This window comes from Odontomachus brunneus, unplaced genomic scaffold (genome assembly GCF_010583005.1).
Source record: "Odontomachus brunneus isolate Ranch 3 - 2012 unplaced genomic scaffold, Obru_v1 Obru_scaffold_009, whole genome shotgun sequence".
NCBI classification, from domain to species: domain Eukaryota; kingdom Metazoa; phylum Arthropoda; class Insecta; order Hymenoptera; family Formicidae; genus Odontomachus; species Odontomachus brunneus.
In genome coordinates, this window is record NW_022639459.1 from 2270190 (window position 1) to 2283793 (window position 13604).

The 13604-nt window shown below is 41.3% G+C and overlaps 3 protein-coding genes across 13 annotated transcripts in view; 1 reads left to right on the forward strand and 2 right to left on the reverse strand.

Moving 5' to 3' along the window:
- Positions 1 to 5553, forward strand: part of LOC116854166 (trinucleotide repeat-containing gene 6C protein) — a 54896-nt gene extending 49343 nt beyond the window's left edge. For all 10 annotated transcript variants that reach the window (XM_032835818.1, XM_032835827.1, XM_032835829.1 and 7 more), the window contains one exon: positions 76 to 5553. In XM_032835818.1, the coding sequence (XP_032691709.1) occupies positions 76 to 173 (98 nt within the window). In that variant the 3' untranslated portion in view covers positions 174 to 5553. The remainder of the gene's footprint in view (positions 1 to 75) is intronic.
- The window catches only part of LOC116840206 (stomatin-like protein 2, mitochondrial), a 172520-nt gene that overhangs the window by 54673 nt on the left and 104243 nt on the right, over positions 1 to 13604 (reverse strand). The gene's annotated exons all lie outside the window — the stretch shown is intronic.
- Positions 12009 to 13584, reverse strand: LOC116854168. Its single transcript, XM_032835832.1, has one exon. The coding sequence runs from the start codon at positions 13528 to 13530 to the stop codon at positions 12037 to 12039; it is 1494 nt and encodes a 497-aa protein (XP_032691723.1). The 5' UTR covers positions 13531 to 13584; the 3' UTR covers positions 12009 to 12036.

Below are 13604 nucleotides of genomic sequence, written 5' to 3' on the forward strand. Positions count from 1 at the left end.
CTCTCTCTCTCTCTCTCTCTCTCTCTCTCTCTCTCTCTCTCTCTCTCTTTCTTTCTTTCTTTCACGGACGTTCAGGGATACGGAGGAGACGTCGAAGTGAAGTCGAAGAAACCGCGCGTAATCGATGCCCCCGAGACTATCACGGAGAGCCCATCTCGATCGGTGTATCGTAAATCTGCGACGGAGAAAGAGGAGGAGAAGGAGGAAGAGGGAGTCGCGGAAGCGACATATCCATTTGCGTTCTGCAAATCGCACTCGGCGATCGGCCTTCCGGTCTCGTCAACAGAGAGAACAGCCCCCTCTCGCGATAGTCACCGCGCGACCCTCGGAGGGAAGAGCGCCGAAGACACACCCGAAATATTATTCCAGATGCTTCGCGCGCAAGAGTTCATTCTTGAGAGACTAGACGCTAGTGGAAAGTAACAAATGGCAATAAAGAATAAAACGAAGTCGCTGTGTAATCGTGTAAAAAACGCGCGTCCAGTCGCTTATCGCGATCGCCCCCCGATGGCTGCTCCGACCCTAAACTCGTCCCCGTTGAGGAACAAGCGATTATCATCCCACGTGTAAACGCGACCCCTCGCGATTTTCATCATTTCTCTTTGTCTCTCTCCCTTTCTCTCTTCCTGAAACGAATGTATATAATAATAGCATAATAATTGTGTTTAAAGCGCGCGCGCGACACAGTATCAATTGAAGATGACAAAAGGAAGGAATGGGGAGAAGTTCAGTGCTGAGTTTCTCGTTATGTGATCCTGACGCTGCGGACGATATCAAAATTCGACTGAAAATGTCGGGTGGCTGAAACGAAGGGGGAGGGAGAGAGAGAGGGAGAGGGAGAGAGGTCGATCTTGACGTCGATCGAGGAGGAAAGAGAGGAGAAAAAACACTAAGGAGGAAGAGAAAGATCGGTTTATTCGCCGTACCGTACGCACGTATATACGCACACATCGCACGCGCGCCCATTGTCGTATGTAAAACTTGATATAAGGACTTTGTAGCTCTTAAGATGACGTTGTGAAGGTAAAAGGAAAAAAGAACATGCCCATATATACATGCAGACACACACATGCACACAAATACACACATACATGCAACACACATCCATCCAGCCACACACGACATAACACACGACATAACACATCTGCAATGTGATATTCTCGTGTCTTGTCCGATGACAGACGTTCATTCTAACGAGTATAGTTGGCGTTTGTCCTTTTTTCGCGTAGCTTTTAAGGTACCTACATTTAAGGGGAAACTACATACGTAAGAGATAATCCGAGAGTGCACGCGTGAGAAGGTCTTGCGGTAAGAGCAAGCAAAAAAAAAAAGAAGCAAAGAAAAGGGGAGAGAAAATGCAAAAAAAAAAAGAGAAAAAAGAAAGATAACAGGAAAAAACGACCAAAAATGTGCGAAATCGAGTGTGTGTGTTTGTGCAAAAGATGGAGATTTACTATATTTAATTATTATATTATGGGTACCTCTAATATCACAAGAATATTCGTTGCTGTGTCTGCTGTTTCGATTTAAGGTACCGTGGTGAGAAACCTAAGAGCATCGACGACAGACTAAACCAGGCCGGGCAACCGAACTCGGGACTGTCGCTGACAGAGATTTCGCGTTTAGGGTTTAGATTCTTCGGGGTACCATCGTTGTGTGGATACAAGGGGTGCGAGCTCTTCTACGAGCTCCTCATCTGTTCGTTCTTCCCGCGACATCTTCGCCCCTCTGCCTTGCCCTTTCACCAGTATCTCACCATCCCCTTTCTACCCCGTTCCGCCTTCTCGTTCGTCGGGCAAAAGTACTACGTTCTCGCGTGGAATGTTGTGAGCGCTCTGCTTCACTCAATCTCGATCTTTAAAGAGGAATTATGCGAATTAGTTGTAATAAAGCGCGCTTGTTCATATAGTCGGATCTATTCTAGTTGACATATCTGTGACCCCGTAACTTTTAGTCTATCGACGACGGTTCTCTGTGTGTGCATGTGTGTGTGTATGTGTGTGTGTGCACTTGCTGTGTAGTATTCGAGAGTTTAACCGGATGAAATACTATTTTCTCGCATTGAGACACTTTTAACTCTAGAAAGGTAGCATGAGTAATTTCTGCTCACACTAAAAGCTCCAATCCTAAGAGGGTAGCGCGAGTAATTTTTGCTCATACGGAAAGTCTCCAAGCCTGGAAAGGTAACGTGAACAGCTTTTATTTATAATGAAAGCTTTAATCCTAGAAAAAAAGGGTAGCCAATATGAGGTAACCTTTATTCATACTGAAAGACTCCTAGAAAAATAATGATAATCTGTGGTACAATTAAGATAAGGATGAGTAATCGTTACTGATTCAGTCTGATAATATCTCATAAAAGAGCAGTGGTATCCATTTCAGTGGGTGGTGAAACAAGTAAATATTAATCTAGAGAAATATACACCAGTTAGGGGAGCTTAAGGCTCTCAGTGTGAGCGAAGGTTATCAAGGCCACCTTCCTAAGGTTAATGCGCGCTGGATATTGCTCTGCTACCATTACACGATGTACTATTATCGTACTGTTATCGTCCGCAATACGGTCGCGCAAAGAAGATAAGGTCTGATTCGCGGGAGGACTTTGGCTTACCTTGCCTTACCTCGCCGAGCTACTTCATCGAGAAGAGGTAGGGGCCGCCGTTTTTTCTTGCCGCTGATCTTGAGTCACGCGCGCACGTGTGCGAAATAGTATTTTATTCGGGCGACAAATGGCTCGGCTTAATCTTAGATTTCTCCATCGTGTCGGCGTATTTCTCAGGCGACGCTGTTGATTCCGTTCTTACGTTATTGTGCGCTATCTAATCTCCGTGCGACTCGGCTTGCGTCTCTAACCGGGGTCAGCCGCATTCTGCTGTGTTTCGATGTGTACCTGAAACCGGTGGTAAGGGTTCGATGAAGCATCTCGCAATTTCCGCGCACAACGCGAGGTGCAAGTTGCCCCGCGAGCGCGCACAGCATCCATCAATCGACGAAGACTATGTTCCCCCGAGCTCCAGCCGTGGCTTCTTCGACGTGAAGTCTCGCCCCTCTGCGATTTGTCGCGCTACGAAACACCGCCATCACCTGCGCGGTTGGTCGTCGAGTCGGCGATGTTTCGCCTCGGGGACGACGTTTCCCCGCCGCAGATCGAGACAGTACTCTTTGCCCGTCCTCGTTCTCGCCTCGTTTTCCCCTCGTTTCGTTGACCGCGGGGATGCGCATGTGTCTCCAGCCTAATTCCCAAAAAGGAACCTGACAGACGGGCCGTCGTGCTACTCCACCCTCTTGGGGCGCGAGAATAGTCCGCGGAGTGAAGCGTGTGTCACATGCCATCGTTAGTCCGTAAGCGTTTACACTTATTTTTCTATCGTGAGTCGTATCATCGCTCTGTCGTAGTTCGTAAATACTTTGGCCGTAAGGTAAAACAGTACTCAATGCCTGGACACTAATGACACCTAATTCTGCATACTTTTATTGTTCTTTAAACACGAATATATTAAAACTTCTAATGTAGAATATATACAGGGTGATTCGGATGGAAATGTAGAGATCCTGATGACCAGTTAATTGGACTGCCATCCATCGATCATGGAGGTGTTATTTAGATGTATGACATGTCGAATATAACGAGTAGAAGCTCCATTATGTTGGAAATACATCGACGGAATATCCTCAGGCTATGGACAAATAATTTTGCAGCAAGTGTAGGATACGTTTCTCCTATCATCGGGAGGCAACTGCGCGCAGAACTCGCTGTATCTCTCAAACCGTGTGGAATCGGTCACATGTTTGTATAAACATTTTGCCAAGAATGAGTCATACTACTGTCTCTCTTCCTCGAATATTGACTCCCGAATCACCCTCTGTGTGCACATATTGAACATATCCATATATTCTACGTGAAGAATTCAAATATTTCATATTTGAGGACTAAAATATCCAGAGTTAAATTACGCGAGTTATCAGTATCCGGACATTGGATATCTTTACCTTAGTCGTCGCAAAGTAGTTTCGCCACTCGTGTCCGCCGAGTCTGCCTTGATTCCTCGACTCTTGATTCGATATATACGTTTCGCCGTCTCCACGGCGCCTTATCCTCCCGTGATACGTTGATAATCATCCAATCGCTTGATTTCCACTCGCCCGACGGTTTCGTCGCGAGGAAATTACCGCCTCGGTGTTCTCGAGAGAGAGAAGGGTGATATTTGTCGTGTCGAGTCCGCCGTTCCTCAAAGGCTCGGAATTAACGCGCGCCTCTGCGCGCGCGATCAACATTTCGACTGACGTCTCGCGCTCCGTGTCGTCGAACAATGTACCCGGGACGCTCGTTCTGAACGGGACCGCGAATCAAAAGAAAGGGAAGGAAAGATATTCGAATGATGCGCGTGCCAGAGAGCGCGACGTGATATTAAATTAATGAACGATCGGAGGTGAATCCGAGACGAAATATTTATTCGACGTGTTGTTCATTTGGAGGCGTGCCGCGTGTTCTTTCATACATAGGAGAAAATACTCTTCTGACAAGATATTTTATTTCGCGGGGAGGGGGGGAGGAGGGTTTTTCCGATGATTTCCTAAGGTATCTTCTCTCTTGGATGCGAGTAATCTACAGAGATTACGACCAAGATTGATCTTGTTTCGATATTAAGCTTAAGAAAAGACAAGAAACATTATTTTTAACGACCATTGACGACTTTCAATTACTTTTAAGGCTTCCGTTCGGAGACGCGAGTTCTTCGAGTGATCGATTGAAATTAAATAGAGCATACAAATCGTACGACTATGATACTTCTCTCTTTCTTTCTTTCTTTCTCTCTCTCTCTCTTTCTCTCTCTCTCTCTCTCTCTCTCTTTTTCTCTCTTTTCCTCGCGCGACGTTAAGCTGCAAACTCCCACGATCTTACGATGGCTCTTCATTGACGCTTTGCGCTCAAGTTTATTTTTATAAAAGACTTAGAAGAAACAGAAAGAAACGCCATTATCTCTCTTGTTTTTGGAAATTGTACAAGGCGATCGTACGCTCGATAATATTATGGCAAAAAGACACATCCATATCTTTCTATCGACCTAAGAATCAACATTTACCTAAAAACTTACGAAAAAATTCTCAAAAGTGTTATTTTCTAAGAAGTAGCGTCCTGCGTGATGATTCTATATATATAAAATTATATATATATATATATATATATATATATATATAATGTATATTATATATATAATATATAATATAATTATATAATTATATATATATATATATATATATATGTATATATATATATATATATATATATATATATCAAATTACGATTAATTGTACAATTCTCAGATTGTCGCGGATCTAAACGAGCTAATTTCTTTCTCATTCAAAAGCACCACAGAAGCCTACGGGTCTCTTCAATGCGATAACGCTATAATACCGCGTGTATCTCACTTGATCATAATGAATTCCTCTCTCTTAGACGCGCCAGATTTAATCGTAGCTCCGCGAGAATCAATGACCTCTTAATTTTGAGCAAAATGTGAAGGAAAGTAAGATCGAACGTCTGCAAAAAAAGAAGAAAAAAAAAGAAAAAGAGGAAGAACGACAGCATTTTCCGTGTTGAAACTGAAACTTTTCTCCTGTATAGAGCGAGAATATGTATTATATATACATACATACATATATATATATATATATATATATATATATATATATATATATATATATGTATATTTCCATTACATATATTATACTTATTTATTGGATTACATCGTAGAGGAGAGATCGACGAATATATACGTCTCAATATATTTTATGATGTCAATAACAGTACTAATCGCACCAATTCTAGTTATTTATATCGCTTTAGCCGTAATTATTTACTATCCTCGATATAATTACACTTTGTGTTCCGTCAACAATCTCGATGCAATCTATAAGTGCCCGTAAGCAGATTATATCAGGCGGTCTCGTTATATTTACTGGAAGCTTATTAAGTCGATATATAAGGTAATCTCGGGAGCTCGTCGATCGAAAACTGTCTACTGACCCTTCGTAATAAGTATAATAATAATAATAATATTAACAACAACAACAATAACGATATCTATAATAATCTATTAATAATGTTAGAGCAATAATGGCTGTCTAATTTTAACACTGTGTGTGTGTGTGCGTGTTCGCGCGCGTTCGCGCGCACGCCCGAGTAACCTAATGGCTGTCTGTACGATTTAACGCGAACTTCGCGACGGTAATTACTCTTCGTGACGCGACACAATCCACTTCGGGGGCAATCTCGCGCGACTGACCGAATTTATTACGCGTACGTCGATCGGCGCCGATGAATTAAAACCCGAATTCTTGCCAATCCGCGCGTTCCCGAAACGAGCGAGGGAGGAAAATTACGATCTAATACCGTCATCGACAATAATGCTCAGCTCGCGCGTCGCTAACACGCGTAATCTACATTTCGCGGGATGTATGACACGGACAAAGCGGCCGCCGTATGCGATCGCCGTAACAAAAAAGAAAAACAACAATTAATGTCTCGAGGAGAGATATTATGGCGCGACACGGCGTTGTCGCGCGCGATACCACTCGATCGACATTGGCTCTGACAACGTTCCCAGGAAAAAGCAACCAATTACCGGGCACGTAGCTGAGTCTGGACATTCGTACTTTTGATCTTTAGATACGAATATCTGAAATTTCAACGTAGAATATGTGTACCTATCTAATATATATATATATATACGTATTTTTTTACGTTGAAAGTATTCGTATTTGCGAACCGAGACAATGAGAATGTCCAGAGTCGGGTAGGTGTTCGGGAATTGGTACTTTTACCTCGACGTGTGCAAACGCTGCTCGGCACGATCCCGTTTGCGTTTCCGTCTCTACTGTACCGTCTCTGCTGTATCACTCGACGAAATGCTTCTTTCAGCCAGTCGGTTCGTGTCAATTGCAACTCTTTCTTCCTTCCGGCTTGCCGCTGATACTTTTCAGCTTTACACGTAAGAAACGTCCTCGCGTGCCGTGATTATCTCAGACTTAACTATCTCTGCTTCGCAAAGATAACATACGATACATCGATACATATTCATCTTCTGCGACGTTTCCTTCTCCTCTTTGAATCGCGTCGGAGGCGGCTGCGCCTCCAAAACGCGCGGGAGTCGGCAAACGAAGACTGGGAGATCTACTTTGTGTGTTTCTTACACGCGTATCAGACAACAATAAAATAATTCGGACATACACTGAGATAAAAAATGCTCGAAAACTTATTTGCAGGCTACAAAGTTTATCTCTGTGAAATATATAAAGTTTGTTTCCATGAATAAATCTTTTATCCCACGAGTAAATTTTCCAGTATTTTTTTCTCAGTGTATTACTATTATTGTTATCAACATCACACGACGCACTATACTCTTATCGCTATCGCTGATATTGTCGGTATTACTGCCGCCGCTGTGTTATTACTGTCACCATTGCTATTTATTGTCACTACTATGATACTATCGCTACTACTACTATTCTACTATTACTACTACTACTATTATTACGGCTATTAATATCTATTACTGAACTGCTGCTGCTCTTACCACTATTACTGTTACTAATTATCGCCGCTCTGTATACTTATACGCGTTTTCGTGTCTACGTGCAAATAATTGTTTTCACTTTGCTACTATTCGAAATGGCGCTATCGAGCTCTCGTAATCGTTAAGTACAAAAGAGCCAAGGTAGTTTAGGGTGAAATTAGCGAGAGTTTCTTGGATCATTCTCACGAGTCGGAACAACGCTTTGCCTACCTCCGAGGCGCTGGATCAATGCCGCAACTTCGCTTATTTTCCTACAGAATGGGATTACAGCCTCTTCGACGGCGTCGCGTGCAAGCTGCACTCGACAGTTGCTATGTGTCCTTTCGCATTTGTACACACCCACACACACACATACGTACGTACGTCGACGCGTACTTCAACTTCGTACTAGACCGATCTCCAGTTCGGAGCACAAATCGCGTGGAACGTGGGGAAGAGACATTTAGACGTTACGACATCTTTATCAGAGAGTAAGCCAACTATTTGGGCTTAATGTGCGACAGGCACGGAGCTCAACAGACACGCTCAACGATTAACCCTCTGTAATCCTGGCGCAACCGTTACCTCTAACGAAAACGCGATAGTGCAGCACACACTCGCGGTATGCACACGACAGTCGCAGCTCTAATCACACGTAGACTGCTTTCACGATGACGCGCATGACGAAATCTCGGCGCAGCTCTCTCTGTAGTACGCGTACCAGCGCAAGAACGCGTCAGGTTCCCTCCTGGTCCGTCACGCTTCGTCGCGGTCTCACGGAGGCCGTCCGGGTTATAGATACGGTTGATTACGGCTTCGCGCCGGAGAATCCCCCCCCGAATGAACATCTGCCCGAAATGAAGGATCAACGCGGGAGCGGCTCCGCACCTTGAACCACCGGCACAGACACACACACACGCTCGCTGGTGTGTCGCTCGTTCTTCCGAGTCGCTACACTGCTCTCCCTCTCGTTGCTGGTCCGCACAAATCTCGCCCAACGATCCTCTGTGTTCTCGCGACCTCGAGACGAGAGACCCGGGGAGAGAAGAGCTATATCGAGTGTTTGTCGCGCGAAGGAAGCTTCCTCGATGTTGATCTTCGGAGAAGGAGTCGTCGTGATCTCGCCGTTCATTTCACGGCCTGACGTGGACGTGCTCTTTGAGTACTAGAGATTAGGAATCGCTGTTTCTCCTCGTTGCTCTTCGTCCTCGATTAATTGTTCACTGACATGGCGGAAGGGGTTCACCGAGTACGTCGATGACGCGCAAAGAGAGGGAGAGAGAGAGAGGGAGAGAGAGACGCGTTGATCTTTGGATATCCGGATCTCACGAGAACAAAAACGAATTATTCTTAGTTCGCCAATTGATCTTACACGTGGAACCGTATGAGTTCGAGGCGGTTTAGGAGTGCGACGATAATTTGAATTCACGCACGAAGAAACAAGATTGAATTAACATGAATCGAATTAACTTTATTCATTAATTGACTCGTTTGACACACGATTCAGCTGAAAAACTCACGTTTAACTCTAAATTCAAAGCTGAGTATATCGAGATAAGATTCAAGTAATGACTATTAATATGAATCCCAGAATTGTCACCTAAGATCGCTCCTTAGTGTATCCTTCTTGCTGCTTGATTGAGACTATAGTAAACGCTGCCAAGTTGGCGTTTTTTGCCAGCACGAAGCAAATCAAGCCGGATTTCTAAACGATCACCGGGTTCCACAAACCTCAATATTTATTACAGCTGAACATTGTATTGCCATGTTAGCTCAACTAATCTTTTTTCTCCGTGCAACAAGCTTTGATAACAGGTTTCTGATAATTGCGCGATAAGCTACCTTGGGCTTGCGGTTCATCAATTTCCCTGCGATAATGACGGAACTGATTATTAAGCGACATTGCCTGTTAACGACGATAAATAATGTGCAATATACACACGTATACACTCACTGACACACACGCAGGTACACACACATGCAAACACACACGAAACCCGGCAGGGGGAGACTATTAATAGTGGTACTTCTATATACTCGCGCGCGCGTGCGCGTAGGATGACCTCTCTGATTAGGTTTAAGCTCCCGCCTTCATTAATTCGCATATCTGGCAGTATTTTCACGAGTCGAGACGATTTGCGCCGAAGGGAACGGAACGTTCGTTCGGCTTTTCGGAAGCATCGCTTCTTCAAGTGTGACTAGTCATTTTTAAACGTCTTGTCCGACTTATCTCTCGTCCGGCGACGTACACGTGTCTCGCTGTTGAAGCGTGTGATAAATTATTTTCTAATTGTAAATTCCCAGAGGGAGAGAAAATTAGAACTTGCGCGCGCAAGAAATGCGCTGCAGTAAAAATTACAACAAAATCTAGTGATCTTGCATCATACAGACATTTTATGTCCGAGATTGCTGTGTATTTGATGAAAAATGTTGTGCACTTGTTGCTATAAAATTATGGCGATTTCTTGAATGATTTTTTTCTATCGTATGTGCGGTAGATCGCCAAATTTATTATTTTCATAATAATTTCTACTGCGATGTCCGTATAAAAAGTGAAAATTACAACAAAATTTTGTAATCTTGGATGTAGAGATTATGACTGCAATTATTACATATTCACTGAAAAATGTTCATGTTTAACTTCTTATTTGAATGTGGATCAAGAGATTCAGGTCAAATCAAACTTATTACCAAATTGCTTTATTTGAATGATTTTTCATGTCGGTAGATTGCTATTTCTATAGTAATTTGTATTGCAATATCAGCATAGCCCAGCTCTATGCAAAAGATACTGTAAAAGATATTCTTATAATTTTTACTACAATATCTTCTCCAACATGGCCAACGATCCCCTATTTTCAACAAGGGTGGACAAGAGTCCGAGCAAGCGAGGAGACGCGCAAACGCGAATTTCCCTCCGCCGTACGATATTAGGTCTGTTTTTCGCTGAACTGGTGCACACTTACTTCATTACTTTCAGAGAAATAGGGTGACCTCTCCAGAGTAAATGAACACTGAAGTCCTCGAACACTTAAACACCAAATTCCAATAGTTAAACAGGCGCGGCCAGATTAATTTTCGCCGACACATTTTTCTCTGTTTTTTGACATAATCACATAACCTCTAGTTATTTATTTGAATCATAAAGTGCGCCGCGTATACCTTAATATTATAATAAATACGGCAAAACTCTGTTCATTCATTGGGTGGTGTTCCAGTTACCAGAGAGGTTCACCTGATAGAGTTGAGACTTGGTGGAGAAAAGCTAATGCACCGTTAGTGCAGCGACAAAGGGCAGACTAATTTCACTCGACAAGTATGGACTGTACTTAAATATTACCGCGGAACTGTCCACGCCAATTGACAACCACGGGATTGTCAACCGTATCGCGTTTTTTCCGACCTGAATGAGTTTGTCGAGGCCGTATTTTCCGATGTGAAACGTTACACTTCGAAAGATCAGACTGAATGATTTCACTCAAAGGAAACGGTCGGGGGCGTCCCTCACCGAATTTGATGAGCATTGGATATGTTGTAGAGCATCAAAAAACATTAGACACGTATTTTTTTTTATGTGCTTATCTCGAGGTTTAGGGGTTGAAACCACCCCTTGAAAAAAACGGACTTTTTCATTTTTATTTAATATTTCCTAAAATATGAGGTATATGAAAAAATATTTCAGACAAAAGTTTTACAGTATCTTATGCCCTTTCCATCGGTCTATTCAAATTTTTTAAAATGCAATATTTCACCCCCCCCCTCCCTCTCCCCTTCGTCACCTTTGCAAATTTTTAAGTTTTTGTAAGGACAAAAATTAAAAAGCATTTCATGCCAAATCCATCGATATATAATAATAGTATGGTTCCTCGATTCAATTCTTGGCAAAACTACATGACTGATAACTTCGCGTTATAGGCACCGCGTTGTGCGAGTAGGTAAGTACTGTACGTTGCGTTGGATTACTTCTCTTCACTTGCGCTATGTTTTATAACTACTTGCGCATATTTTCTCATATTACAAGATAAAAACGAATTAATTCTAATCATATGATATGTAATATACGAAATAAAGACGTAAGCAGAGATAAACAACAGTAAGCATATATAACAACAGTAGCAAATGTGCGCGGCGTCGCAATTTGTACAGAAGTTTTCAATGTATATTAAATATGTTTACTGCAAAGTAAATTGATACAAGATCAAGGCAGGTTAAAATAAAATTGTAATGCATGAAATAAAAGAAACACATATTCTATTACTTTTGCAAGAGAGAGAAAGCGTGTAATGTGAATATACAATATATAATTACTAATTGCTAAAGATAACAGAGAACTCCGGATAAATTATGGAATAGTAATATAAGGAAACAAAGTAGAAAGGAATAATAAATTGTAGTAGAACAATATTTGACAATAATATTTATTTAACAATATATTTTAAAGCAACAGTACAGAATTTGCATATGAACGGATAATGTATTATATTTATTGCACATATTCGTTACAAAGATGATGATCATGGAAAAAATGTGTAATACAAAGCGATTTTTTACACCAAGAACAAGTAATTATGGCAGTTTCGCCACAAATATCGCAATTTACTTTCGAATCCCTTTGGAAACAAAATTCAACCGGTGTTTGAAACTCTGTTGGTCTAATCTCTACATATCCACTTTTAAACCATGCATATCGAAATAAACTTTGAAACCTAGGCGACGAGAATTGATGGTGCGTTAATGATTGTAATTTCAAAATATTATTTCTAGTATGAAGTTCAATTGCAAGATTTAACAATAAAACAGTATCAGAAAAATGTCTAATAAAATTTTTCCATAATCGGAAGCCGTATACATCTAATGGCTGTATTTGTCCTGTTGTACCGGCTGGAATTGTTAGAAAAACAATATCTGTTGCATAATCTGTTCTAGTTTCCGCTATTATGTTGGGACAATGCCCACTCCAAGAATCTAATAATAATACAGATTGTGGCCCAACATTCGGAAAAAATACTTCTTTCAACCAGGTTTTTACATGATTTGACGTTAATTTTCCTGATGTAGAAGCCGTAACAAAAATATTAGGCGCTTTGAACATAGTTTCCTGTACTCTAGGACCAAATGTTCCTGTTACTTCCTTTAAAACAATGAAAAGCGGAGACAATAATCTACCATCCGCTGAAATTGTCGGCTGTATAGTATAACTATGCGTAGTTGCTGATATGGACTGTACTACAGATTCTATCTTTTTTGTGCCTTTATGTGATAACGTACGACCGGAATGAAATTCTAACTGAAATCCGCTCTGATCAGAATTATAAATATTTTCTAATCCATATCTACCAATGTAATATTTTACGTTTTCAATAAATGTATTGCATTTATTTTCAAAATTTGATTTTGATAATAAGGATTTTTTCGTGACAAATTTGGTTATTTTCCGAGACACAATATTATATGCAATTTTGAATCTTTTTACCCACGTCATTGAAGCTTTGAATTTGTCCACATTTTCTTCTTCTTGCGCTCGAGATGCCCATCGAGCGATGTCAATGTCATGAATAATCATTCCTTTTTCAAGTGCTTCATTGAAGCGATTTAGTGTGTATTGAGATATCCTTTTTAATTTTTCTGTTCTACTACCGCCTTCATTTACTTGGTTGTCCCACCGTCGTAATTGTCGTATAGATGTTACCTTTCTAAATCTTCTTTTAACTCCTTCAAGCGATCTTGCTCCTGTTTTACCGCTCTTCCAATAATCTATTGCTTGTTTTTTATAGTCATGTGATATACTTGCTTCAACGGAAGCGCAAATAACTTCTTCTGGAAGATATTCTTGCCCTTCATTTTCTTGTAATAAATCAACATTTTCTGCTTCTGGAATTTCATATGTATTATAAAAATCTAAAGTATCCTCCTGTTCTATTTCAAATTCATTATCATTTTCTACTTCTCTCAACATATATTCAATCTTTTCGTTCATTTCAATTTCCTTTAGAGTTATTGGACTTTGTGGAGGATTAAGAACATTGAAAGTTGCATAAAGCAACGTAATAA

Excerpts from the sequence above, each read along its gene's own strand:
- LOC116854168 (XM_032835832.1), bottom strand. The coding sequence starts at position 13,530 with ATGAACGAAAAGATTGAATATATGTTGAGAGAAGTAGAAAATGATAAT.